Source organism: Eublepharis macularius, chromosome 4 (genome assembly GCF_028583425.1).
Source record: "Eublepharis macularius isolate TG4126 chromosome 4, MPM_Emac_v1.0, whole genome shotgun sequence".
Lineage (NCBI taxonomy): Eukaryota > Metazoa > Chordata > Lepidosauria > Squamata > Eublepharidae > Eublepharis > Eublepharis macularius.
This window is the reverse complement of record NC_072793.1, coordinates 33364933-33378063: the sequence shown is the minus strand read 5'-3', so window position 1 is coordinate 33378063 and position 13131 is coordinate 33364933. Positions and strand designations below refer to the sequence as shown.

General features: G+C 43.3%; 1 protein-coding gene across 1 annotated transcript; it reads left to right on the top strand.

Moving 5' to 3' along the window:
* The first annotated feature begins 1758 nt into the window (after positions 1-1758).
* MRPL38 (mitochondrial ribosomal protein L38) lies at positions 1759-12843 on the top strand. The gene is made up of 9 exons (XM_054977314.1): positions 1759-1839; positions 4795-4974; positions 6879-7013; positions 7106-7314; positions 7934-8006; positions 8712-8757; positions 10089-10247; positions 11818-11954; positions 12235-12843. The coding sequence occupies exons 1-9, from the start codon at positions 1773-1775 to the stop codon at positions 12369-12371; spliced, it is 1143 nt and encodes a 380-aa protein (XP_054833289.1). The 5' UTR covers positions 1759-1772; the 3' UTR covers positions 12372-12843.
* The last annotated feature ends 288 nt before the right edge of the window (positions 12844-13131 follow it).

Sequence of the window (13131 nt, the reverse complement as noted above, 5' to 3'; positions counted from 1 at the left end):
AGAGAAACATCTCCCCAAGATGTTTGGTATCTTGAGGTGGTCACATGGTGCTTTGCATTTTTGAGTATTCAAAGCACTACTTCATCTCAATAATCCTTACAACCACCCTGTAGTGCAGCGGGGGTGGGGTGGGGAAGAGGAGCTACTGGCTCACTTAAGGCCAATCGGTTTATGGCTCATTTTCTGGTCACATTACACCAGCTTCACTTACATGTTGTCCTGATTGTTTTAGCTTGAAGAATTACCTAGAATTGAAAATGCTGGGAGGAGGGGGGGTTCATTGCTAAGAGCCATATGCTAAGAGCCAGTTTGGTGTAGTGGTTGAGTGCGGGACTCTAATCTGGAGAACCAGGTTTGATTCCCCACTCCTCCGTTTGAAGCCAGCTGGGTGACCTTGGGTCAGTCACAGCTTCTCCGAGCTCTCTCAGCCCCACCCACCTCACAGGGTGTTTTGTTGTGGGGATAATAACAACATACTTTGTAAACCACTCTGAGTGGTTAAGTGTCCTGAAGGGTGGTATATAAATCGAATGTTGTTGTTATGCACAACTTAATATAAGACAAAGCAGTCTATGTTATAAACAAAAGGCCACTTTCACATAGCACAGATAGTTCTGCATCCATTCCTGATTTTATACTGGCCTCTAGTGGTTAAGGTCAGTTTGCAGGATTCCTATGTTGCTACTGCAAGCTGCCAGTACAGTGCACTCAGAGCCAAGCTACAAGTGACGCCTTACACAGGTTGGACACTTGTCAGCTTACCTCAAGTTTTGATGGGAGAGCTTAGCTCTCAGTGAAAAGGGGGCTTCCACATTTCCCCTGTATCCTATGAGCATCTGTAAATGCTACTAGCCAGAGAGAAGCAAGGCTCCAAAACCGAAGAAAGAACTATGCCCTGGCAACCCCCCTCCTGTGAAATAGAAATAAAAAGCACTGTGAAATTCGCCCTTATGGATTATTTGCTCAAATGTAAGCCTTAATAAATTCAGTGAAGTTTGCTCATTGACCCCCAGTGCACCGGTTTGCATCCAAGCGAACCGGCGGTTTAGTTTACTCAGCCAAATGCTGGTCCGCTGCGTCGCAGAGCCTGCTCTTCCCAGGCCCGAGAGCAGCCGGCAAGGAGAGAGCCAAGCCAGGGCAGCGCCTCAAGGAGCAGCCGAGCCGAGCCAGGGCCCTGCAACGCGCCTGGGCCGGAAGAGGACAGACAGGCAACGCTGTGGTCTTCCTCGCCCGCGCTGATGCAGAGGCGCACTGCGCTAGTGAAAAGCAATACGACTGCCCGGCTGCTCTTCGACTCGCCATCTTATAATCTATCTGCAGCAGTAGTAAAGGGCAAATGTCCAGTAGCGCCTATAAGACTAACACAATTTGTGGTAGGGTATGAGCTTTCGTGAGCCACAGCTCACTTCTTCAGGTAGCTCGCCTCTGAACAAGTGAGCTGCGGTTCACGAAAGCTCATCCCCTACCACAAATTGTGTTAGTCTCATAGGTGCTACTGGTCTCCATCTTATGAGGGAGATCTTCGCACCTCAGGGGCCGCTTGAGCCTTTAGCTCAAGTGGCTCGTTTCGAAGCTTGTTATTCTCGCCTACATTCAAGTTTTCAGCTGGATATGGGCGCTTTTTTAAAAAAAAAATCCTTTACTTGGCATACGCTTCCCTTGGAGCTATTCCAGTCAGGCATCGAAGTAGGCATGCCAGTCTCCTGATGACGACAACAGCGCGTCGCCACCGGTAGGGGGCTTTCTTCAGGAGGGAGACGGAAGCCGGGGAAATGGCGGCTCCCATGATGAGGGCAGTGTTGTACGGAATAAGATGCAGCCGAACGTTTAGTACTTCTAGTAAGTAATGGACCGCCTTTACCTTTGAAGTCCTCAAAAAGATGCTTTCTAGTACTAGTAAGGAGAATGCTGAGATTCCCCCTCGGGGAATCTTGTAATGCTACTTTAGAACTAGTTTCTTAGTTACCACTTTTTAGGGTCTTTAATTTGTAAAATTAGGAATGGAGTGTGCTTATTCTGCAGGTGTCATGTGCTGGGGCTAACAGTTTTAAAGGCAAAGAGCTCCTCATTTTCTTCATTTCTGAATGAGGCTCTCTTTTTAAGAAAATGACTTCAGTAATACCAAAGCTCTATTGTTGTGCCTTTGGGATAGTCTTTTATTTCATCTGCTGCTGTTCCTATCCCCTGGAAATCCTTGGCTCTTATCTACTAATCTTGAACTGGAATAATGATCATGGCCTGCCTTCCCTGGCTTTTGTAAGTCTATGTGAGATAATTACATGAAACGCTGTCAGCACTTGCAATGTGCATATGGATGTGTAGTAATTTATATGCAGTCTCCTTTTTTCAATGAAGTTGGGTGTTACCATTATCCTTCTTTTGGGGGGCCCAAATGATTGCCCCTGCATCACATATGAAAACTAAAAGAAGCTTGTTTTATACCACTGTGATGAATAGACTTACACAGATGTAAGTGATGTAAGATTTACAGGGATATCAAGATTCTGCAGGGGTGGGGGATCTGTTATAATGATCCACCCTCAGAGCCAGATGGGTCCAAATGGTTTTCTGATGGCTCTAGAGAATTATTGGTCTGTAAGAGCCCTGGTCACCTTGGTAGATGACCTGCACGGAAGATGGACCGAGGGAGTGTGACTCTGTTGTTGTTATTATTATTTATTTATTCTTGATCCAAGATTACACAGTGCAAATGAGACAAATATAATCAACAGCTAGGATATTCACCCAGTAAATACCATAATGAGAAACAGTTAGGATATCCATTAAACAAACTCTGTTGATTTTGCTTGACATCTGAGTGGCTTTCGAGACCAGTAATCATGATCTATCTTTCCAGAGGCTCTGTTTTACAATGGTTTGGGTTATAGCTGGAGGGTAGGTTTCAGACGGTAGTGCTGGGGGGCTGCTGTTTAGCCCCTTGTCCCCTGTGTCCCATCTTGTCCCCTGTGGTCTTTAACATTTACATGAAACTGCTGTGATGGGTCATCTAGAGATTTGGGCTGTGTTATCACCAATATGCAGATGATGCTCATCTCTGCTTCTGGCTGGTATGAAGGAGGCTATGGAAACCCTGAACCACTACCTGGAAATTTTGGAGTGCATGTGGGCTAATAAACTGAAGCTTAATCCTGACAAGTCAGAATTGGTTTGCAAAAAGTCTAAATAGGGATTTAAGGTGTCACCCATTCTGGATGGGGTTGCACTCTGCTTGAATGAACAGCTCTTGGACCCAAGCCTACTGCTGGATAAGCAGGTGGCAGCTGTGGCCAGGAGTGTCTTTTACCAGCTTCAACTGGTTAGCCAGCTATGGCCTTTCAGTGGCAAAAAAGATCTAGCCACTGCGATGCATGTCCTGGTTACATCTAGGTTAGGTAACTGCAATGCGCTCAGAAGGTTAAAGAAATCCAGATCACAGGGCCAAATATTAAAATTACTAAATGCAGAGCATAAATATATATATCAGCATACAACAAAATAGATGTATTTATTACAGAATAATATAAAAACTATTGCAGGCCCAAATATAGCCTCAACACAGATTAAAATCATACAAAAAAATTCAAACCAGAACCTTATGTGACCTTGACCAACACATTTCAGCCATGTGGCCTCAGTGGTCAAGCACAGTTATTATACAGTAACTCCTGACAATACAATAATAATAAATATAATCAATATAGGACCAAGTTGGAATGTGTTCCAATTAATACCAGTAACTCAAGGCAGAGGTATGCTTAAAAGTCCTCATTTGAAATCTCCTTCTGTCCTAGTCGGGTACATGTGTCTTAGGTGGTAATTCAAATTGTGTACCTTCCTATTTTGGTCCAAGAAGAATCAATGGTAAGGTGTAGTCTGGAGTCATGTAGTAGTGTATGGGACTGCCCTCGAGAAGTGTTCAGAAACTTCAATTGGTGCAAAATGCTGCAGCCAGAATGTTGACTGGAGCTGTTCATCCACTTAACATTGTGAGTTTTAATTTTAGATTTGTATCTACTTATTATTTTGCATAAGGACTGACCTATTTATTAAAGATAAACTTAGCATTGCAATTCCAAAATCATTGAGGGCTCAGTAGCTTACGTTGCCATTGGATCTGTTTCACTTCTCTTTTCTTAAACAGTAGCCCATCTACCCTATCTCCCAATCTATTTCCAGAGACAATTAAAGTGAAAGAAAGCTTCAAACTTCTGTGCCCTATGCAATCTTACCACATAAAACATCCTATGGGAAAAAACATGCATATGCCACATCTTCACATCTCTATTCCTTTCTCATGAGGAATCTTAATATAGTGGAGGTGCTCTTTGGGATTGCCTCATAGTTTTTGAACTTGGTCTTTGTTTCAAATAGATTTTGTACCTTTGCAAGCATACAGAGGCACTGAAGAACAGCGGGTCTATGGTTCAGAAATGCATTTCTATTCTCATTTTACATAGTTTAGAAATGATGCTAATATAAACTTACAGATGTTTTAGTGACTCAAAATCTAATCTGTTTGCTTTTCCCCCTACCTACTGTTGGACTGCTGTTAGAACTGTAACACTCAGGCTTGTGCCAAAGAAGACAGAGCGGTGTTTAAAATTTGCATACTCCCCTAATCTGAAGTATGGAACATCTTTCCGGTCAAACGCCCCCCCCCCCCCCAATCTGCTGTGGCTTAGCCAGAGACACTTCTGTACTTCTTACAATGGTTTGAATGAGGGAGGGCTGAATGTGGACCAAGCAATATTATGCAAGCCTATTTGTAAAATAAATGTTATGTTTTGTTTTTAGCTGCTCTATGCAAACTAGGGATACCCCTGGGGCCAATGCCTAATGAAGATATAGATGTCAGCAACTTGGAGGCACTGGCAAAATACCGCAGCTTTCGTCGCTACTTCAAGGTGGCAGAAAAAGAGAGGGAAAAAATTCATTGGTGGCCAACTTACAAGAAACACACCACTCCAAAGCTAGGTAATCAGATGGCCTGGTACATGTGCCTTTGCATTTTACAGTGGAAGAGGAAATGGCTGTCTGAAGTCTGTTTTAATCTCTTTTTATGTTTAAGGAACTAAATAGTATATTCATTCACTAGTGCATTGCAGATGTCTGTAGAAACTAATAGTCCACCTTGCCCGCATATGCAGGTTTAATAATTGTTATTCAAAATCTAAAAAACACTGTCGTTGTGGATCCTTAAAACCACAAATAAAAAGAACTTATAAAAGGGGGAGGAAAAACATCTTACCTAGCATAATTTTTTAAATATAGGAATAGCTTGGCAACTTGAAATAAGCAACTTCAAAAGAGGGGCAGAGAACAGCAGAAAGCCATGGTCTTACATGCATAGGAGACTGTCAGAATTTAGCCCAAGAATAAAGAGAGCCTTGTGTTTGCTAAATTATCATCATCTGAAGGGTTTTCTTTTTAAAGTGAAACCACTTTAAAATCCCCCCAAGCCCTCTAATTTCAGATTACCTTGTAATGAAGGTCATTCCTATCCTTGAGACTTACCTATTTATTTATTTAATGGATTTTTAGCCCGCCCTCCCCGCAAGCAGGCTCAGGGCGGGTTACAATCATAAATAAGGTACAATAGTTAAAACCAATAAAATAGCGTCTCAGTGCAAACATGGATATCCACATTCCAGATGGGGCATCCTTCCCACCATACACAAGGGAAGAAAAGGGTAGAGGTGTGGGTTGGTGAACCTCTAACTCCTCATGCATGGGTAGGCAGATGGACCATATACCACCACCACCACCACCACCACCACCACCACCCCCACTGACAGGAGACCGGCAGGGAGGCTTATTAGATGGATCCAGTTCTGGCCTCAACCATATGCCTGGCGAAACATCTCTGTCTTACAGGCCCGCCGAAAAGATACAAGATCTTGGCGGGCCTGAGTGTCTTCCGACAGAGAGTTCCACCAGGTTGGGGCCAGGACAGAAAATGCCCTGGCCCTGGTTGAGGCCAGCTGAGCCTCCCTGCAGATCTAAGAGCTATCCGAGGTACATATGGGGACTTGCACTGCTAGCATCTTTCCCATGTTCCAGGTAACAACGAACTCTTTCTCAACTGCCCCCCTCGGCTTTTTTTTTTGCCTAAATGGCAATATAATAAAGCTTTCAGGTAGTCATTTCCATCCAGTAGAGTTTAATTTGAACCAAGATTTTCTCAAGTTTGCTTCAGCTCACTACTGTGTAATGTCAGGGCTCAGAACAGAGGGCATTCCGAGCACTGTGCAAAATGTTCCTCATCACTGACTGACAAGAACAAGGAAGCTATGGGACCTGAGTAAAATTTCCAGTCTTTGCTCTCTTTTTCCCCTCGCCATGCAAAATATGTGAACGGCTTCTTTACACCCAGGCTACAATCTTAGGCATACTTGAGAGGATGTCTCATTGAATGCAGTGGGAGTAAACATGCATAGGAGTGGATCATAAGAGCTAATCGGTTACTTCCTTTGTTCGTGCACCATTGAGGTTAATGTAGGTAAGTGCTGATAACTCACCTGTTGCAATTGGGCTTAAAAGAATGAAGGCTACTCTCGCTGTTAGGCAGGGAAAACAAGAGGATTCTAGTGATGTGGAATGAAACCTGATGACCTTGTTACTGATTCTCTGCAACAGGGCACTCTTCATTTGTTTTACTGGATTATGTACAGACTGATGTGCAAGCAGACCTAGGGACAATGTTTAGTTGCTGCAAATTGGCAGGCAAGGGGTTCTTTACAAGTCTAAATTAAACTATAAAGCAGAACAGTGGTTCTGTTCAGCTTCTGTAGGCATTCATGGTTGGTTCTTTATCACAACTGTTGGCAGAGAGAGGGAAATGTGGAGCTTTATTTTATACTCTTTTTTAAAAACCCTAGATGAAGAGGCAAAGATAGACATTGGCCTACCCTGTCCTCGTAAGCAACGGGCAAGCATACTTAAAGAGAGAAAAGCTGTAATGAGACAGAATTTGACCAACGTGGAACTAGAAAGAGCATCCCGTCTCAGGACACGTATGTTTCCTTGATCCTTCTACAACAGTTTCTTTGGTATTTATGAGAGCTTAGCCAGTCAGTAGTTTGCAGCACTCTGTTTCCACTTGCAGTGGTGATTCCACTTGATGATGTCAAAGCTGAATGGGAGAGAACCAGTGGCCCATACCACAAACAGCGCATAGCAGAACACTATGGTCTATACCGTGACTTATTTGATGATGCCACGTTTGTTCCCAGAGTTCTTCTAAGAGTGGAATACGACCATGATGAGGAATATGTTGTGCCAGTTTATCATGGGAATGTGGTGACCCCCACAGAGGTATTGTATCAAGCATACAGACTCTGAAAGAGAATATAAGATTAATCAAACCATGTTCACCTGTTACTTCAGTGCAAACTTATAGGAACAGCAAAGAATGTGTTTTTGTGACAACAGCCTTCTATATCTTGTTTCTGTAAATTTTGTTTGCCCTCTTTCTCCATGTTGAAGTGACTACCATTGATGGTGCAACCAAAATAGATGCTTTATCTCCTTGACCCTCAGTCATGCCTGTTCTTGTTGCACTAACATGTGTAATGCCATTTTCCCCTTGTACCAGGAGTACTTTGTGCCATACCAGTGAGATAGCTACTACTTCATTCTGCTTTCATGCCTCCATAAACCCGATTCTTTAGTCTCTCCCTTGAGTGTCTTGGTTTATTTTAAGTTAAAAGTCCATCCTGAGTCATTATGTTTCATCAGATTGATAAGGTATATTTGATTCTGTGATCTGTGCCTGCAAAGAGACAGAAATGAATGGCTTGATGCTGACTGGACCAAGGAGAGGGTAGAAAACAAGAGACCAAATGAAACTTAGACACACACATGCCCCTTACACTCGGAATCTTAAGCAAATGTCTTAGCCACCTTACAGTTATGGCTATATTTTTCTGTTTAGGCTCTTAACCCTCCCAGAGTCATATTTGAAGCAGACGAAGGATCTCTGTGGACCCTGCTGCTCACTAACCTGGGTGAGTACAAACACTTTTAAAGAGATTGTATTGTCGAAGGCTTTCACGGCCGGAGAACTATGGCTGTTGTGGGTTTTCCGGGGTAGGGTAGGCCACGGCAATACAGCCCGGAAAACCCACAACAGCCACTTTTAAAGAGGTTTCTTTAGCAGGTTGTGTAGACTTGCAGTGCAATCCTAAGCAAAGTTACTCCAGTCTAAGCCCATTGAAATCAGTTGTCTTAGACTGGATTAACTCTTCTTAGGATTGCTCTGTTCAAAATGGAGCTGGATATTTTATTTTTAAGGGGCTGCTAGTTAAAACCAGAATCTTGTAGCTGGGCAGCAGTTAACATAGCAATGTTTGTGGTTATTGTTATCCGTGTAGCCTGATTTCATCCTGGCCTTTAAGAACCTGATGTGGCAGGAGATGGATCGATTGACAAATAGGTGCAGAAGGCTGAATCGGTTTGGGGGTTTTCTTTCAACTCTGCAGCACAATCCTCGGGATCCTTTTATTGGTGGGGAAAATGTTACATCCCAACAGTAGTACTACCGCCATAACAGGATCAAGTCATGATAAAATTAGTAAAACCAGTGGAAAATCAAGGACCTGGAGTTCAGTTTTCAAAGTTAGGGAGAGGGGGAAAGAATTTTTTTTCAATATGAAAGAGTTATATAATTAGAAGTGTCACTGAATTAATTTCTGGATGTGTTGTACATGCAGATGGACACCTGCGCGATACCAGTATGGAGTATGTCCACTGGCTGGTGTGAGTATTAATCCATCATATTTTTAGCAACTGTTTTAATATATTGATAAACCTGGAATTGAAATGTTGTTCAGCTACCTGTATGGTGTCAGGCTTGGAGCTTAACGGTGGAATTGAGCTAGACAAAGGCGACTTCACCACTTCCCACTGCAGCCTCCTGTGCTCCCCTGAAATTGCGGTTCTGTGTGTCAGTGGGAAAAGGAATCAGCAAAACTCACCCTCCCTTTCTCCACCATTGGAAATGTCATTCTCCTGAGAGGCTGACAGAATGGCAACTAATGGCTCAAGTCTGTCTGTGTTCAGAAAGCAACACTTTCTTCATTGACTCGCCTGCTGGTCAATTCTCACACATCTGTCTTAGACACCTGAGTGTTGAAGAGATATCGGGGCCACTTACTAGACATAGAATTGATTTTGCTGGAGCACTTACCAAACTTGAACGCATTCGAACCCTCCCTGAACCTACACATTTTAAGGAAAGGTTGGTAGGAGAGAACAAGCAGTCTGTCAGGCATATTTCTTTTCCATTATTGCTCTACTCATTGAAGAAGCCCAGGAACGCAGTTTGAAAGCCACAGCCCTAGAGTCTTGTTTTTATACGTTATCCCAATTGAGCTGTTGTTTGTATGCATCTGGAGTTTTCATCGAGGATGTCTCTGTGCCTCTTGAGCTGCGTGCTGAGAACCTGGCCCCAGAAACAGCTGAGAAATTCCAGAGGGGTAGTTGTGCTGTAGCTAAAACACCAGCATCTTGTGGCACCTGCTGCTCTAATCACAAGGCTGCAGATTGCAGGAGAAAGATTGCCCCAATTCAAACTGCGGGAGGGGGGGGGATATCATTTTTTGCACTTCCCCCACATTAATCATTTGCTATAAGTGGAAAATCTTTATAGTGTTCAATGGTCCGGCTTAGAACTTTTCTTCCAGATGTGCTAATTTTTTTTTATTTGCAGGAAGTTTTTTTTATAAGGAGGGGAGTTAGGAATATGCCCCTCTGATGTGGTACAACCAGCTCTACCACTTAATTCTGCTGCATGTGTAGACCCTCTCTCTCTCTCTCTCTCTCTCTCTCTCTCTCTCTCTCTCTCTCTCTCTCTCTCTCTCTCTCTCTCTCTCTCTCTCTCTCTCTCTTTTTAAATCTTGCAAAATTGTATGTATATTGAAATGTCTTTGATATTGATTGTACTGACTCACCCTATGTAATCCGCCTTGAGTCTCCGGGAGAAAGGCAGACTATAAATGTCATAAATAAAGATGTATTGCAGTATGAACTTTTTATGTGCCAAAGTCCATAGACAAAATTGATTTTGAATTATATTGTACACTAAACAGGACAAACATTCCGGGCAATAAAATAGAGGCAGGCAAGGAGGCTTGTCATTACTTCCCACCATTTCCTGCCAAGGGAACAGGATACCACCGCTACGTTTTCCTTCTCTTCAGGCAGATGCAGCCAATTGATTTCACTGATGATACGCGGCCAGAGCCATGGTAACTGTTCAGATTTTGCGTAATTACTCTGAAGTCATGTGGCGCTTCTATTTCCTTATTTAAGGTAGGATTGTCAGCAGTCCAGGGAAGCCTGATCTCGTCAGATTTCAGAAGCTAGGCAGGGTTGGCCTTGGTTAGTAATTGGATGGGAGACCTCCAGAGAAGATGAGAGTTGCTATGCAGAGGCAAGCAATGGTAAACCTCCTCTGTTAGTCTCTAGGCTTTGAAAACCCCATCAGGGGTTGCCATAAATCAGCTATGATGACACCGCTTTCAATCACTACCACTGTGAAGCCATCTGGTGCTTGTTTCCTTGTTTAAGGCAGGGGTGTGCACAGCACAGGACATTTTGAAACTTTTTTAAAAAAAATAAAAAATTCAGCTATAGAACAGTTCAGGAAGAAAGTAAGACATACCATGCTTTGGGAGGGAAAAAAGGGGGAAGACCAAAAATAAGTAAGCTAACATTGAAAGTTCATGTGTTTTAAATAATCATCCTTGGACTTGTTTCTTCAGAAATTTGTGCACAGGCTGCCTGTTTGTGTGCGATTACAAACCTTTATCACCTCCTGTAAAAATAACATTGAAGTAAGGAATTCCTTTGCTCCTTCATTCTTTTGTCTGTGCTACTTCTTTGCTTCCATTCAAGGGCCTACATAAATTGTCATCCTCAGAATCTTGGATAATTAATAACATGCTTATCTTGATCATAATCATCTTGGATGATTAATAACATGCTGAGAAAGACTAATTTAGTTGTGAGAGAGGGCAGGCAACACATTAATTAAATAGCACTCATGTTAACCATGGGTTAATCCTTGAACATCTGTGAGTTTTAAAAAAATTTCTCTTGCTTATTTGGAGCTGAACTTTATTTTACTCGTGTAACAAGTAGCTCTATTTCGCTTATATGGGACCCTGAAGAGCTCCTTCCTCAACCAGTCCTTATAGGCAGGGATAGCAAGTGAGGCTTGAAGCAATCTGCACTCTATAGAAAGAGGCAGCAGTGTCGGGATCATACTCTGCTGAGCAGCTTTATTTTAGAGGAAAGGTATTGGCTGGCTGTATTTTTTGCTCTTTCCCCTGTTCTCCCTAGCAGCTCATTTTTCCTACTCCTCTTTAAAGGGAGAAGCAGGGATAACTAGCTGCTGGGATAATAATGGAGGAAGCAAGAAACAGCTAGCCAACTCCTTCACTCCTGTGAGGTGCAGTCTGATGCAATGCCCTTCTTGCCCCAGATGGATCTGCCTGTGTAAAACAGTCTAAATTGTCTTCCTTTTTCCCCTAGAAGGACCCAAGAAAGTGAAGGTTTGTTTTGAGATGAATGAGAATTCTCAGATTAAACTTTTGAAGGCTTTGCGGGGGAATTTTAAGAAGTGTTTACTCTTTCAGTGATAGTATGTAGTCTGCTGTAAGCATAAGAGAATAATCGTGTTCATGAGCCCCAATGCAAATCTGCATTTCTGTTGAAGAAAACTGGTGATGACTTGAACGGGGAAGTAGCAGTAGCTAGGGTGGACGACACCAAGGCTCCTTTACACCTGCATTCTCTCTTGTTTTATCTTCTCAGCCACAGCCTCAGGATGAGAACCTTCAGGACATTTGATTTCTACAAGAAGCATCAGAGTGACATGACACCAGCAGGGCTGGCATTTTTCCAGTGCCAGTGGGATGATTCTGTCACAAATGTTTTTCATAATGTTCTTAGTAAGTGTAAGACTACACACAGAGGATATCTTGAATACCATATTATAAAACCCTGTGGATAGAAAACGCATATTCTGCAACGGGTCTAAATTTCCATAATCAAGCGTGTAAAAATATTTTGGTATACATGCTAGTTTTAAAACTTAGCTAACAGTCAGAATTTTTTTCTGCTCTTCTTTTCAACCCCCCCCCCCCGCCCCATTTACTTTCTAATGAGGATGTGGGAGCGTTGGGAAGAGTACTAAAACTCATGAGCTAACATCCTGTCCTTCTGTTGCAGACATGAAGGAGCCAGTGTTTGCCTTCGTGCGCCCCCCTGTGTATCATGGCCCACAGAAGAAGTTTCCACACCTCCAGCCTCTGAGGTACCTGGACAGGTACAGGGACAGTGATGAGCCAACCTATGGTATTTACTGAGAGTTTTGGCACTCTGCTTTTCAAAGGGCTCCTAGAACAGCCACAGTACAATCAAGAATTCCAATAGACAGTTTGTGCATCTGACTGGGGAATGGCAGTGTACAGATCACAGCGGGCTTTGATTCAGATCACCACTTCTTATTCACCGCTTGGAAGAGAGAGGCAGTTCACATCCATTCTTGAATGCATACCAGAAAGACTGTACAAAGTGTTCATCATGGTGAAGAAGCCTAGTTGTACTAACAGATGCAAAACTGTTCAGGACCCGAACATCTGCTGCACCTTCTGGGGAATCAGTTACCATTCATAATTTGCTGCCAACAAAGCAGACTGCTTTATCCCTCAGTTGAGTTGTTTCAGCAAAATACTTTCATCCGAATTGGATCGGGTGATGCATGAAATCTTGCCAGGTACTGAAATGCTGGACTGTGTGTTCTCTTTCAATTATGAATAAATATACTTTTAAAAATCATGCTTGAAACAGGATTCCTTTGGAGGGTTTGGGGAGAAATACACAAGATCAAGCACGCAAGGTCCTGGACATCAGTCTCTAAATGGTGAGGCTGTTCCTGTAACTCTAATGCAGGTGTCCGGGGACACAGGGCCTGCCCCCCCCCCTGGACTTACCTGGGCCCACGCCGGGGAGACCCGTTCCGAAGCGCCAGGAGACAGCGTGGAGCTGGGCCCATCACAGCTGCTTGAGGCAGCAGAGGAGGAGCTAGCAGGAGCAGCCAGTGGGACAGGCCTTGGAGGCTGGTGC

Excerpts from the sequence above, each read along its gene's own strand:
- MRPL38 (XM_054977314.1), top strand. The coding sequence starts at position 1,773 with ATGGCGGCTCCCATGATGAGGGCAGTGTTGTACGGAATAAGATGCAGC. Across the intron at positions 1,840-4,794 it reads CCGAACGTTTAGTACTTCTA|CTGCTCTATGCAAACTAGGG; the intron begins GTAAGTAATGGA and ends TTTTGTTTTTAG. Across the intron at positions 11,955-12,234 it reads TGTTTTTCATAATGTTCTTA|ACATGAAGGAGCCAGTGTTT; the intron begins GTAAGTGTAAGA and ends CTTCTGTTGCAG.